A 13,346-nucleotide genomic window follows, 5' to 3' on the forward strand; every position below is an offset into this window, starting at 1 on the left:
GCAGAAAATACTATAGTAAACTACATGTTAAATTAAATGCAGTGTTATGCAAATCTAGATCAAGTGTAGGAATACTTTTGAACAGTTAATCATAGATTCATAGGTTGGTACTAGGCTATCGGCCCTAGGGCCTATACAAGCCTAGCCATAACAATTCCCTGGCTATTTCTTCCCACAGTATTTAATTCCCTGGACCCCTGTCTAGCAGGGCGACTGACGTGATCCCTGGAAAATAAAACTAAGAATAATTTTCTTTTGATAGTACATGCCTGCAGTACTGAACTTTGTGTTTTAGAATAGCTTTTTTCCCATACTTCTCACACAGAAGAATACTATGACAAGAAAGATTAACTAATAACCTCAGGGTCACAGCAAGGTATTTCATTACAGAATCAGACTAAATCTGCAGAAACAATAGCTGGATTCACTTTGGATTCTAGAGGAAAAGCACATCTGAACTGAAACTTCTGCCTTGAAGTAAAAGGGTACCAGACAACATATGCAAGTATTTTGTGATAAACATACTACACATCTATCCCTTGCACAACACCTCTTACCACAAGAATTCTGGACAAAGCAAAAATAATGAGGGACAAAGGCCTCAAATTCAGGGACAGGTTTTTAATACTGCTCTTATAAACTTAAACTACAGAGAAATAAATGTAAAAATGTGCAAAAATATATTTTGCATTAGCTTGCAATTTCAGAAGGATATGAAGTCCAACACCGAAATGTCTGTCATTATTTATTGACTTCAGTCATCCATGGTTTGTCAGAAAGCCACACATTTTATGAGGAACAGATCAAAATTTTCATAGGTTCATAGGTAGGTACTAGGCTATCTGCCCAAAGCAATTTATAGGCCTAGCCAGAATGTGTTGGCTTTCGCCACCCCCTTAGATTAGTTTCCTATGCCTCTGTCCAGCAGAGCCATTGAAGTGATCCCCGGGGTAAACTTTCTGTTTACCATGCACTCGTCAATGTTTCTCTTGAAGAATTTTAGCAAGGAGTTCTGCCTAATGTAGATTGGAATTTTGTTCCAAAGCATGGGAAGTCTCTGGGACAGGAATCTATCCCTCCAGCACGTCCTATTTATTATTGTGGTGAGGTTTAGATCTCTAAAGCATGTGGTCCGCGGGGATATGGTTTTATTTAGGTAGAGCATGTCCATCAATTCTGAGTAGGCAGTATGCAACTGAGTACAGATGGAGTTTCTTCAGTCCAGCTGCATAGGGCATCTGTTTGAGGCCAGTGATCCTCTTGGTGAGATACTTCTGTGGTCTTTCCAGCTGTTGCAGGTGTCTTGTAAGGTACATCCTAATTGGGGTGTTGTATTCTATGATGGGTCTGATGAGTGATGCATAGAGGGGCACAATGACCTCTTTTTATCTGGATGCAAACCCTTTTGTGATTAGGTGGGCCGCATAGAGGGATTTTCTAACCACTTTGGCAATGTGATTATCAAAGGAGAGATTACTATTTACTTGGGTCCCCAGATCCCTTATTACGTCTTCCATATTTAGGGAGCTACCACCTATGCGGTAGTTTGTGGGTATTTGCTTTCTCCAAAGGGGATGACTATACACTTTTTGGCATTTAGCTTGAGGCCATGGTTTTGACACCAGGTATCTGTCTCAGTGAGACCCTTTTGAGGATGTCTGTGTCAGACGGAGAGTCAATTATAGCCCCTAGTTTGCAGTCGTCTGCGAACTTGGTTAGCCATAGTCCTCCTGTGCTTGCCTGTACCTCTGAGAAGTATATGCTGAACAGGAGGGGTCTTAAGACTGAGCCCTGGGGAACGCCACTTGTAACCGGTTAAGAGTCAGACCTAGCTCCCGCAACTCTTACCATGTGGGTTCTGTCCATGAGCCAGTTGGCAACCCATCTTGTGACGTAGGGGTTTATGTTCAGGCTGGTGAGCTTGTCTATAATACCAGAATGGGGAATGGTGTTGAAGGCCTTTGCGAGGTCTAGGTAGGCTGTGTGGACCACCTTTCCCTCATCTATAGCCTTGGTAACTATCTCAAAGAAGTCCACCAGGTTTAGGAAGCATGATCTGCACTTAACAAAGCCGAACTGCAGTGTTTGGAGGTTCCCAATGTCTCTGTTAATGAGATACATGATGATGCGCTTCATAGCCTTGAAGACCAAGCAAGTCAGGCTTATAGGGCAATAGTTGCCGGGGTCTGTTGTGGCTCCACCTTTGTGGAGTGGAATAACCATTGCTGTGTGCCACTCTATGGGCATTTAGCCTGTGGAGAGGCTGAGTGTGAAGTGTGTTTAGGTGAGGAGTTAGTTTATTTTTGAGCTCATGTAGGACATAGCCTGGGACACCGTCCAGTCCCATTGATGCTGTGTTTTTGGCTTTGGAGAGGGCTGTTTTAAACTGAGTGTCTGTGATTTCAGGGGCACTATATTCTTCTGGCGTGATTATGGGTCCTTTTGGGGGTGAAGTTTGCACTGAACTTGTCTGCCAGGATGTTGGCGATATCCGTCGGTTCAGTGTATTTTGTGGCATTCTACACTAACTCCGAGCAGATCTGAGAATTGCCACTTAGATTCTTGACATAGCTAAAGATTGCCTTGTGGTTATCTTTGGAGTCCTTGGCAATTTTTCTTTCAAAGCTAGCCTTGGATGATTTTATGAGGGATCATAGTTTCTTGCTGATACTGATCAGGGATGTCTTCCCTTCTTGGGATTTTACTTTTTTCTGTACTGGTTTCCTCCTTCTATTGTATACCTTGTTTATGGCAGATAAAAATGTGAGCTTTCTGAAAAATTCTGGGCAGTTGAGCAGTACGTGCACACTGTACCTTAAATAGCCATGAACTAAATTACTGACCACCCCAACAAATATGATTTAATCCAAAACACTTTTCATACCTGAAGTAGAAGCCTCTCATCTCCAAGAATGGCTGCTTTACTCCAGTCAATGATCTCAGAGAATGGCAGCTCCCAACCATTGCTCAGTAATACAGGGATGCAAGCAGCCTGAAAGAAATGAACCATAGAGATATCACCACAGAGATAACACCAAGTCAACACTGCACAATATAGAGATATCACTTAAATAACACCAAGTCAACACTGCACAATATAAATAGCACCAAGTAAAGCTTGTACAAAAATATAAATATTGGGACAGATATTCATTTGATAGTTGCTTTTATTTTATTTCATTAATATAGCAAAATGATATCAAATTTGTTCTTACTAAAATAAATCATATTAAAAGCAGAATCAACAACCACTCTTCTAGTCTGTCTGTTTCCTTTCATAAGGCCTCTCCCCTGTCCTTGCTTTGATCAAAGTTGTTAAACTTGTACCCTGTGTCCTGAAGGGACTGTCGATGCTGCCTTCATAACTTCTGCCAAAATACAGTTTGTATGTATCTACCATTATTTTTGTAAAGAAAAGTTTATTCACTTTACTCCTGAGGCATACAAAAGAGTGTATAAAATGAATAAATTCAGCACAGATGATGCAAGCAAGGCAACTGTATGCATTTGTCGTTGGATCATTATTAAAGGGTCTATATTAGTTCATCGAAACAGCACATTATCAAATACAACAACCTCAAACTTCTAACCACGGAATTTAAAAACATTGAAAGCACAGAACAGCGATTTTTTTCCCTGGGAAAAAAATCACTGTTCCGAGAAACACACACACAATACAAGCACACCAAAAAAACAGCAATCCACACACATATACACTTAAAATCCTACATCTTACCCTACACTAAACTGTACATACAGTACTTTCTATCCACTATCCTTAACCCAAACCCTAACCCTAAGGTCCATCACTATTGCACACTCACCTCACCCATGCCCTAACTCACATACCCGCCCTAACCCTAAAGTCTATCACTATCGCACACTTACCTCACCCGCTCCCTAACCCAAACTCACATACCCCGCCCTAACGTCCACACAATCACACACTTAACTGAACCCAACCCCTAACTTTCCACCACAGTGCTGAAAATAGCGAAGCTACAGAAACGGACAACCAAATTCTTTCCCTAGGAAAAAATTCGGTTATCTGCAGCTTCACTATTTTCAGCATTTTCTGTTTTCAGGTTGATATTAGACCATTTGAAGTATTAGCACTTTGATGATCTAATATAGACCCTTATTAAATATACCCACAGGCATAACACTAAGCTGTTCAGCATTTTTAGTAGCATTCCATCTTCATCTAGCGAAAGTGCATCTGCTCCATTGTTCTACTTTGACATCAAATGGCTCTGACATCTGATCTGTCATTAGCTCAGTTGTATAGTCAATGAGAGACTGACTTTCTGAGATTAATATGGTAAAAGTTACCAATGGCAGAAAATGCTGGATGTTTTGCACCACTGTGGGGTTAATTCAGGTTTGAGAATTAGCGAACGTTTAGTTGTGCTGTTTTGTTTTGCAATGCAAGGCTGCAGGACTAAATGATCTGTGTGTCCATGACTACTGATATTGAATGGAAACTGCAGTGAGTACAAATGGTGATTTGAAGTGATTGCTGTCTGGTGTTCCCTCTGCTGAATGAAATGTGCCTTTTATTTCCAGTATCTCATCACCCCTGTCTAGGCTGCACACAGCTAAAATATTTCTGTTTCTGAGCCACTGGGTTAAGAAGGTATTTAGTTATAGAGGCTGAAAGGCATGTGTAGAGTGAAGGATATTTTACTGATTAATATTAAAATATAGAGGCAATGGACTTTCAGTATGACAGTCAAGGAGTGAGACACAAAAAGCTGAGTTCCATTCCAGAATTTCATGAAACATATAAAAAAAGAACATAATTTCTTAATAATTCTAACTACTGGGCTTACTGCACACCATTTATGATAACCAGAAAATGATCCTGAAGGAAAAATCATCAAACTAAAGGAAACCCTTATTGGAAATTCCTTTGCAAACAAAGCAGGGTCAGGGAACAACTTGATGATTTGGTGGGGCCCAAAAGACATGGCTAGCTGGTTTGAGATGCACCTGTTCTTAATAGAACAAAAAACAATAATCAAGTGCACACTGAGATTCTCAAAATGGGTAGTGCAATTCGTATCAAGTAATAGCTAAAGTATCCAGGAAATGGGGGAAACTCTCTCACGACACTTTGATGCACTCCAAGAAATGCAAGTGTGAGACAGAAACATTAGACATTAGAGAGAGAATGGCCACCAATGAAATGAGCAACATGAGCTGCTAGATAAGATTACTGGACTAGAGTACCACTCCCACCATGAAAACATCAGATTTAGTGGAATACATGAGAAAGTATTAAAAAGTGCCTGCAGAAATGGACAGAAATTCCACTTAAAGACATCAGCAGTGAAAGGGCTCACAGGATTTTTGTCCCATCCATAGACAGCAGGAGATAACCATGACTAATTATGGTTACATTTTAATTATATACTTAAAAGCGGGAGATACCAGCAGGAGATAACCATGACTAATTATGGTTAGATTTTAATCATATACTTAAAAGCAGGAGATACCAGCAGGAGATAACCATGACTAATTATGGTTACATTTTAATCATATACTTAAAAGCAGGAGATACCAGCAGGAGATAACCATGACTAATTATGGTTACATTTTAATCATATACTAAAAAGCAGGAGATACTATTGGAACTCTGAAGGAAAATGTCTATCATTAAAAGAGAAGGCATGAGGGTATTCACTGATAAAGACTACTAGGCAGTTATCCATATGAGAAACACATTTATCCTGGCAAGTCATTGCTGCAGAGAGCTAAACTGGTAGCTTTAAGATGCTATAACAAGCAACATTTTGTATTTTTATCACTTAGGTCACAAAACGTACCTCAATCCAACACATTCTTTAGAAGATTTAATGAAAAGAAAAGAACAAACAGGGAGCACTGTAGGTAAAGTATGCATTACTCAATCAGATCTTATATCTATAGTAAGAAAGAAAAGCCCAGTGGAGAGATTACCATGAAACCATTTCCAGCCTTCAGGAAAAGAATGTCGATAAGGTGAAGGGAATAGAACAGCACTCAAAAAAAAAAAAAAAAATCAGACATGACCAATACAAACCCAGTGGGAGTCACATGTGAGGGAACTAGTTCACTGTCTTAATCACTGGTCATTGTATAGGACATACTTTATTTTGACCAGGGATTTACCATTAGCTAAAATTATTGAAATTATTGATTTGCTGCTTAAATTGTTACTTAACGTTTTTCCTTTTTCCTTTCTTATCTCAGTGTTATGACCATGTTGGTTGGCTATAACTATAAACTGATATGGCCAGATCATATCCAGAAGTGGGAGGGGCTGCCTAAGTCCTTATTCATGAACTTAAAAGCAAAAGAAGTTAACCAGTGCTCACAGCAGTGAGGCATGCATTTAGTTAAAACCAGAGACATTCACACTTTCAGATTTGCCCCACTATATAACACAAGGTATATACTTTGACTATACCTTTATCAGATATAGCATAGTTGGATCTGGGTAGTTGCCCTAGCTGCTTGAGTATATTTGATATGTTGTGAATAGGAAAACTAACCTGAAGGAACGTAATACAGAAATCCAGGTAAAGTCAAACAGGGAGGGCATCTTACTGAAACATGCTCATGTGGACCAGTACTGTTTTAATGTGCTTTGTTGGTTTAACATTAGTTGTTAGTATATATTGATATTCTGTGGTCATGGGATTAAGACATATATTTGGTCCTGAAGCAATAATAGAAAGCTATCGCAAAATATAAACATTTAGAGTCAAATGCTAATTCTTCTGAAGGGAGGACACATAACCCTCTCTTGGAGTGCTGAATCTGTTCCAAATGTTGCACGGACACCAGCTTTGGCTGAGCTATAATATGGCTCTAAAGAAGCTGGCCTCCTGAGTATACACCCACAAAGGAGAAAAGGGTACACTTGGCAGATGGGGAAGTGGATGGATTAAACAAAAGAGAAATGGCTGGGTAGAACTGAAATACCTCTGATGCAAGGATAACTTATCTCATAGCTATTGTGGAAACTATTGGTTTGGATTTCTATAATACCTGGGCATTAAAGTGGGGTTTCTAAGAAACATATAGCATATGTTTCAAGATGAAATGGATGACACATGAAAGGGATGTAAGTAATTTTAGATCCATGGAGATTAAGACTGAGACAAATGGTGACATATTTCATATTGATACCTAAAAGTTAGTAGTGCGGAGGAAGAGGAACTCTAAAGCTTTATGGCAAACAGTAAAGGTGTGCAACTTTCCTTTGATGCTCAGGTCAAAAACAAGCACGCATTTAGGGAAGCTCAGATATATCATGTTATATACAAAGTCATACAAAGAGAGTGATTATCTGCATTACCAAAAAGTTATGATATGTTTATTCTTTTGACTATAGTTATGATGGACATCGAAAAAGAGAAGATACTTTTAGTACTCTGTATGCAAGTTTTTATGCTGATTATGTCTTTGGCCTAATGAGTAACTTAGGTACTTTGAAAAGGGTATAGAATGCAGCTGGGGAGATTTCTGGCAGAAACACATAACACAAATTTGAATATCGGACAACACCTCAAATAGGCCCATGGAGCTTAATACTAATCTTTTATTTGTTTTCACGCATGTGCTATCATGCATTATCAATGGACTAGTAAATATCAACGAAAGGGACAGGATAGTAAGATACATCTTAAAAAGTAGAGCAAATGTAGCCATACTGCAGGAAACCCATCTGAATATGAAATAAGGTGAAAATATGATAACAAAATTGTGGAGTGATAAGATATTTTGTGGTACTTGTGGAAGGGAGACAAAGAAGGATATTCCTTCTACTTAGGAAAAATAAAAGATAGAACAGATGAAAGGGGAATATATGCCCCCTTCCCCCCAGGCTCTAAGATGAGTGAAATTAAGCAAATGATAGGAGACATTACTTTTCAACAAGGGATATTAATAGTGGCTGGGGACTGGAACATTGTTACAAATAAAGATAACATGACAAGGGGATGCAGAAGATTGGAGATTACCAAAGAGGATAGAAACCTAGAGAAATACATGAATTTATTTGGATTTGCAGATTTAATGCAATATGGATGGAAGGATAAATAAATACATACATACATACATACATACATGCATACATAAATGAATAAATGCATGAATAAATGAATAAATAAATAAATAGTTGTGGGATGACCTACTATTCAGGCAGATATGATACCTGGTCTCAACTAACTAGGGTATAGATAATTAAGGACTTGTCCAATAACAACATCACCTTGATGAGAAAATGTGGCATGCAGTGAACAAAACATTGGCATTTTCCAAGGTACCTAGTTGAAAGAGATTTATTTAAGGAATGGGTTAATCCTACTACACAGGAGCTCATTGAGTAAATTATCCTAAGACAGGGGACAAGGACATCCCCTGGAAGGTGTAGAAAAACATTATTAAACTTGTTGATGGAAAAAGGAGGGCAGTTTGTTAGTCTAATCAAAACAGATATTTTGAGAAATCTTGAAAATAAATAGAATATAAGACCGTGGGAGGTGTGAGTGAAGTGACCATTGGATGGATGACCAGAATGATATGGATAAGTGCTTAGAAGCAATACATTAACATATGGCTTGAGCACTCAGATAATTGTTCTTTGACTAGAATGTTAAACTTAATTACTGGCACAAGCCCAAAAACATTTGTAATAATCAACTTAGAAACCCTGATACCGGGAACATTGAGACAGAACAAGAATACATAAAGAATATCTTGGAAAAGTTTTACACAACTCTTTACAAGTTGAACAGAGAAATAGACCAGAAAGTGTATCATATGAGAACCTTCCTGGAAAAGTTATAAATAACTAAATTAACACAAACTGACAGAGAAGTATTAATGGAAGCGATATTATAGGAAGAGATTGTCAGGTGACGTTACATGACCCCTGCAGCTCTCTCACACACCTATTTATCCCTGTTCCATCCTTCTTTATCTCATCTTGCCATCCCCTTATTTCCTGCCTCGCATTCATTCTACTTCGCTCTTCTCTTTGCATCTCTCTCATACTTCTTATCCTTTCTTCTTCTCTTCCCTCTGCAAGTTTCTCTCACCTTTCCTCTGTCTTCTCCCCATCGTATCTATTCTGGCAACTATTCTCACTTGCCTTTTCTAGTACATTCCTAACTCTCTACAGCATGTTATGCTGCTATACCTGTAGCATAAACCGTCTCAGTCATTATGGCTATATATTATCAATAAAGCTCTGCTGATCATAATTCCATTTTTCCATAAATGTTTTGACATTGTTATCTTATTGAACTGAATGTTGTAGCTTATTCTTGCAATTATAAATATATATATATATATATATATATATATATATATATATATATACATACACACATGCATGTGTGTGTTTTATAGCATATCCTGTATCTGTAAATATATTTTGTTCATGTCTTATGTGATCCTATTCACGCAAGATGCACCTGCAAATGGTCCATTGAGATCAGTGCACTACCCTAGTAAACAAATATAAATAAATTATCAAATAAATTAACAATAGTAAACAAATATAAATAAATTATCAAATAAATTATCAATGAACAGCCGCGGTGGTGCAGCGGTAGCATTGTTGCCTCACAGCAAGAGGTTCTCCCATTCGATTCTCAGCTGGACCGCCTTCTGTGTGGAGTTTGCATGTCCTCCCCGTGGTCGATTGGCGTTTGAAACACATGCTGAATGGGCGTACCTTTGTTGAAGGTTGGGCGTCGGGCTGGCACCTTGGCACCATAAAAATCTACTGCCAATCATTAGAGAACTGGTGTTCCGCTGTGGCGACCCCTAACCAGGAAAAGCCGAAAGAAGACGAAGAAGATCAAATAAATTATCGATGCCATAAGAAATCAAAATGCTGGGAAAACCCCAGATAGGATGCCGGTAGCAATCTGGAATGCAAAAAGGGACCTAATTGCAACAGACTGAAAAGCATTGTTCAATAACATACTCAGAGGAATAGAGGTACCAATTTCATGAAAAGAAGCTACCTTTGTAATTATTCCAAAAGAGGGTAGAGATTTAATGGACCTCAGGACCCATTTCTATACCAAATCATGACTACAAGTTCTTTATGTCTATACTTGCTAGAAGACTTTTGAGAGCACTCTCAGGAATGCAAGTTTATAGATGACAGGCTGCCATTTCATAAAATTAATAGAACAATAATGATACCAAAGGATGACTTAGATAACAATAAAACACCTATGTTAATAGGATTAGGTGCAGAAAAAAACTCTGATGGGTCAATTGGAATTTTTTAAACTAACTATGTCCTCTTTTGGTCTTCATATGCAATGGGTGGAGGTAAACTCAGCATCTACCATGGCTCAAATTTGAGAATAAAAGGAAGAAAAGTAATATTGACCTGTATAGAGGTGGCTAGGGGGCCCACTCTCCACCGTCTCTTTGCTCTTTATTTAGAACCTATGGCATGACTAATAAGAAGGATAAAATGGGGTCAAAGTCGAAAAACAATAGCCTTGTTTACTGATATGTAATATTATATGCAAGTAATTCAGAGAAAGATATAGGTTACTGTAGATGAACATTTGCAAGGATATAGATAGATCTTGTGATATAAGATTTATAAAAACAAATCCAAAGCAATAGTTTTACGTTACACCACAACTTTTTTCTTAGTACAGAAAAGGCCATACCCATGGGGACATGACAGACTGAAATATCTTGGAGTGTGGTTAAACTCAGACATTACCCGTGCAGTCAGGGATATGTGGGAGGAGATTCAAAACAAAATAAAAAGCAAAATAAGGAAATGGAAAATGTGATGTACGGGTGAAGGGGAGAAGATGTAAACATTAAAGATGCTTGTGGTCCCACTGATCTTATATGCAGGTCAGGCATATTTCTATCAGCCAAGTGGAAAGCTATGGCAAAAGCTCAAAATGGGTTTTAGAGAGTTTTTCTGGGAAAAAAAATAGATCAAATGGGAAAATCTGAGCCTACCAATGGAGAATGGTGGTCTTAGGTTACCTGACTTAGAAATGTATTTTAGTGCAGCAGAAATTTGGCTTTTGGGAGGGAGGGTGGCCTAATGGTTAAGGTGTTTGCCTTACAAACACAAGGTGCAGGTTTGAGTCTCACAGGGGATAATTGACTAGGTTTAAAATGGCTCACAAAGGCAGTTAGCTTAGTACTAACCTATGAACCTATGGATCTATTTAATGCAGAGATATAAGAATTCCTTGCCTAAACTGAAGCAGATGGCAACTTCACATGTTGAGCAGATTGGAGATGGTAATACGATGCGTCTTTGGTGGGTCTTAGAATAGGTCAATAATTGATGTATCTGACAAACTGCTTAAACACTGCATATTGATAGGTGACAAAAACAAGAGAAGATGTCTTGATTAAATGAATTCACTTTGGCAAGGTTACTGAGAAAAAATCAAGAGAGGAAAATGTATAATAAAAGCAAAATGAAGAATACTGAGCCCAAATACTTTGATAGATAAAATAAAAACATGGTGGCAAGTCAAAAGGAAATTTGGTCTGCAAGATCAACATTATTTTAATTACCCGAGATTGATGTGTTCATTAAAATTTCTCCCTGACTTCACTAACTTTATGGGGGCAAAAATGGTATGGAGGGCTTTCATGACAAAGGCCAGAACAGAAAGGTTCTCAGAAAGGGATCACTTCAATACAGCTTATAGAGACATTCTAAAAGACATTAATAGGGAAAAAAATAAAATCACAACAATGATGTAGCCTAAAAACATGGAAAGAAATCTGACTTGCCCCAAAATATGCTACCAAGTCAAGAGTTCACAATCTTCTCATGGAAATACCTGCACAGATAGTTTTATACCCTGAGCAAACTTATAGTTTTATACCCTGAGCAAACTTAAAAGAATAAATCCACAGTTGTAAGTCAGATGTTAGACAAGTGAATTGTAGAGAGAGGTATATGCAGACACATTTTCTGGACATACAAAGGTTTCTATTAGTGCAAGCTAGAACTAGAAAGATTAGCAGAAGGTCTTTGGGAGGAAAAATAAGCCACACAGAGGAAAAGTTAATGTCGGCTGTGGTATAGAGGCTGCACCTAGGCATGAGCCATCATGATTTGCCTTAATGAGGATAGTAGTTAAAAAATTATCTCTTGGAAATGAAAGATGAAAGACACATCAATGATTATACAGGTAATAAGACAGAAGAAAGAAATAAAAAAATAATACAAAAATGGAATTAAGAGGTAGGAGTTCACATACAGGAGGAGAGGTGTTGACTACAACTCTTAGCTGAGATATATAAGTATCCTGTTTTTTCAATTATTTATACTGATTATTGTTTCTAGCAATTTATATATAGCACTTTGTATTGCCTGCTGTATAGTTTTTGAGTGTATTTTTATTGCTATTAACTAATCTGCATGGGTAACTGATTTGTTTGCAGTTAAAGCATTCTGTAGAGTCTCATTGCTCCTTTATCTGTTTAAAAACTTTCATTTTGTGGCTTTCTGTAGTGCTTACTGTCTGTAGGCTAATGCTTTAGAATTGTCCTAGTTCAGAATTGCTGGCTCTGGGCTTGTTTGTTTATACAGTGATTGTTCAAAGCACATGAACAGGCCATCTTGAATTAGCTGAAACCTTTCTTTACCTTGGCTAGATTGTGTTAATTGGTTGCTAGCTACAGGGGGCCGGTTCTTTTGTGTTTTTGTAAAAAAAAAAAAAAAAAGTTGTCTAAGGTTGTATCTTCTGGTATTTAAGCCCTAACTTTGAGTAGGTTTCTGTCTATACACACTGAGCAGAGTGGAGGAGAGGTGTTGACTACAACTCTTAGCTGAGATATATAAGTATCCTGTTTTTTTCGATTATTTATACTGATTATTGTTTCTAGCAATTTATATATAGCACTTTTTATTGCCTGCTGCATAGTTTTTGATTGTATTTTTATTGCTATTAACTAATCTGCACGGGTAACTGATTTGCAGTTAAAAAAGCATTCTGTAGAGTCTCTTTGCTCCTTTATCTGTTTAAAAACTTTAATTGTGTGGCTTTCTGTAGTGGTTACTGTCTGTAGGCTAATGCTTTAGATCCCACTCTCCCTCCCTGTTGGTGTCTTGCTGTTATACTTGGTGGCTTTGCAGTTGCCCGCCCCTACTGTAAATCTGATCTGGGACACTCCTCCCAGTCTAGTGTCATTAGCTCATTCTACCTAATACAGAGAGAGCATTTGATAAGGCCTTCTGTTTCTCCTTTTTCCATTCAAAAAAAAAAAAAAATTGCCTGAATCTCTTTGTGTTCTGACTGTGCTTCTCAAACATTTTGGAAATATAGAGTATATTG

General features: G+C 37.9%; 1 protein-coding gene across 1 annotated transcript in view; it reads right to left on the bottom strand.

The window, feature by feature from the left end:
* LOC122792853 (exostosin-1-like) overlaps nucleotides 1-13,346 on the bottom strand; it is a 1,813,286-nt gene that overhangs the window by 1,545,213 nt on the left and 254,727 nt on the right. Inside the window, exon 3 of the mRNA XM_044060413.1 lies at nucleotides 2,885-2,992. Coding sequence (XP_043916348.1) covers nucleotides 2,885-2,992 — 108 coding nt within the window. The remainder of the gene's footprint in view (nucleotides 1-2,884; nucleotides 2,993-13,346) is intronic.

The sequence above is a fragment of the Protopterus annectens genome, chromosome 2.part0 (genome assembly GCF_019279795.1).
Source record: "Protopterus annectens isolate FY-2018-M chromosome 2.part0, PAN1.0, whole genome shotgun sequence".
Classification (NCBI taxonomy): domain Eukaryota; kingdom Metazoa; phylum Chordata; order Ceratodontiformes; family Protopteridae; genus Protopterus; species Protopterus annectens.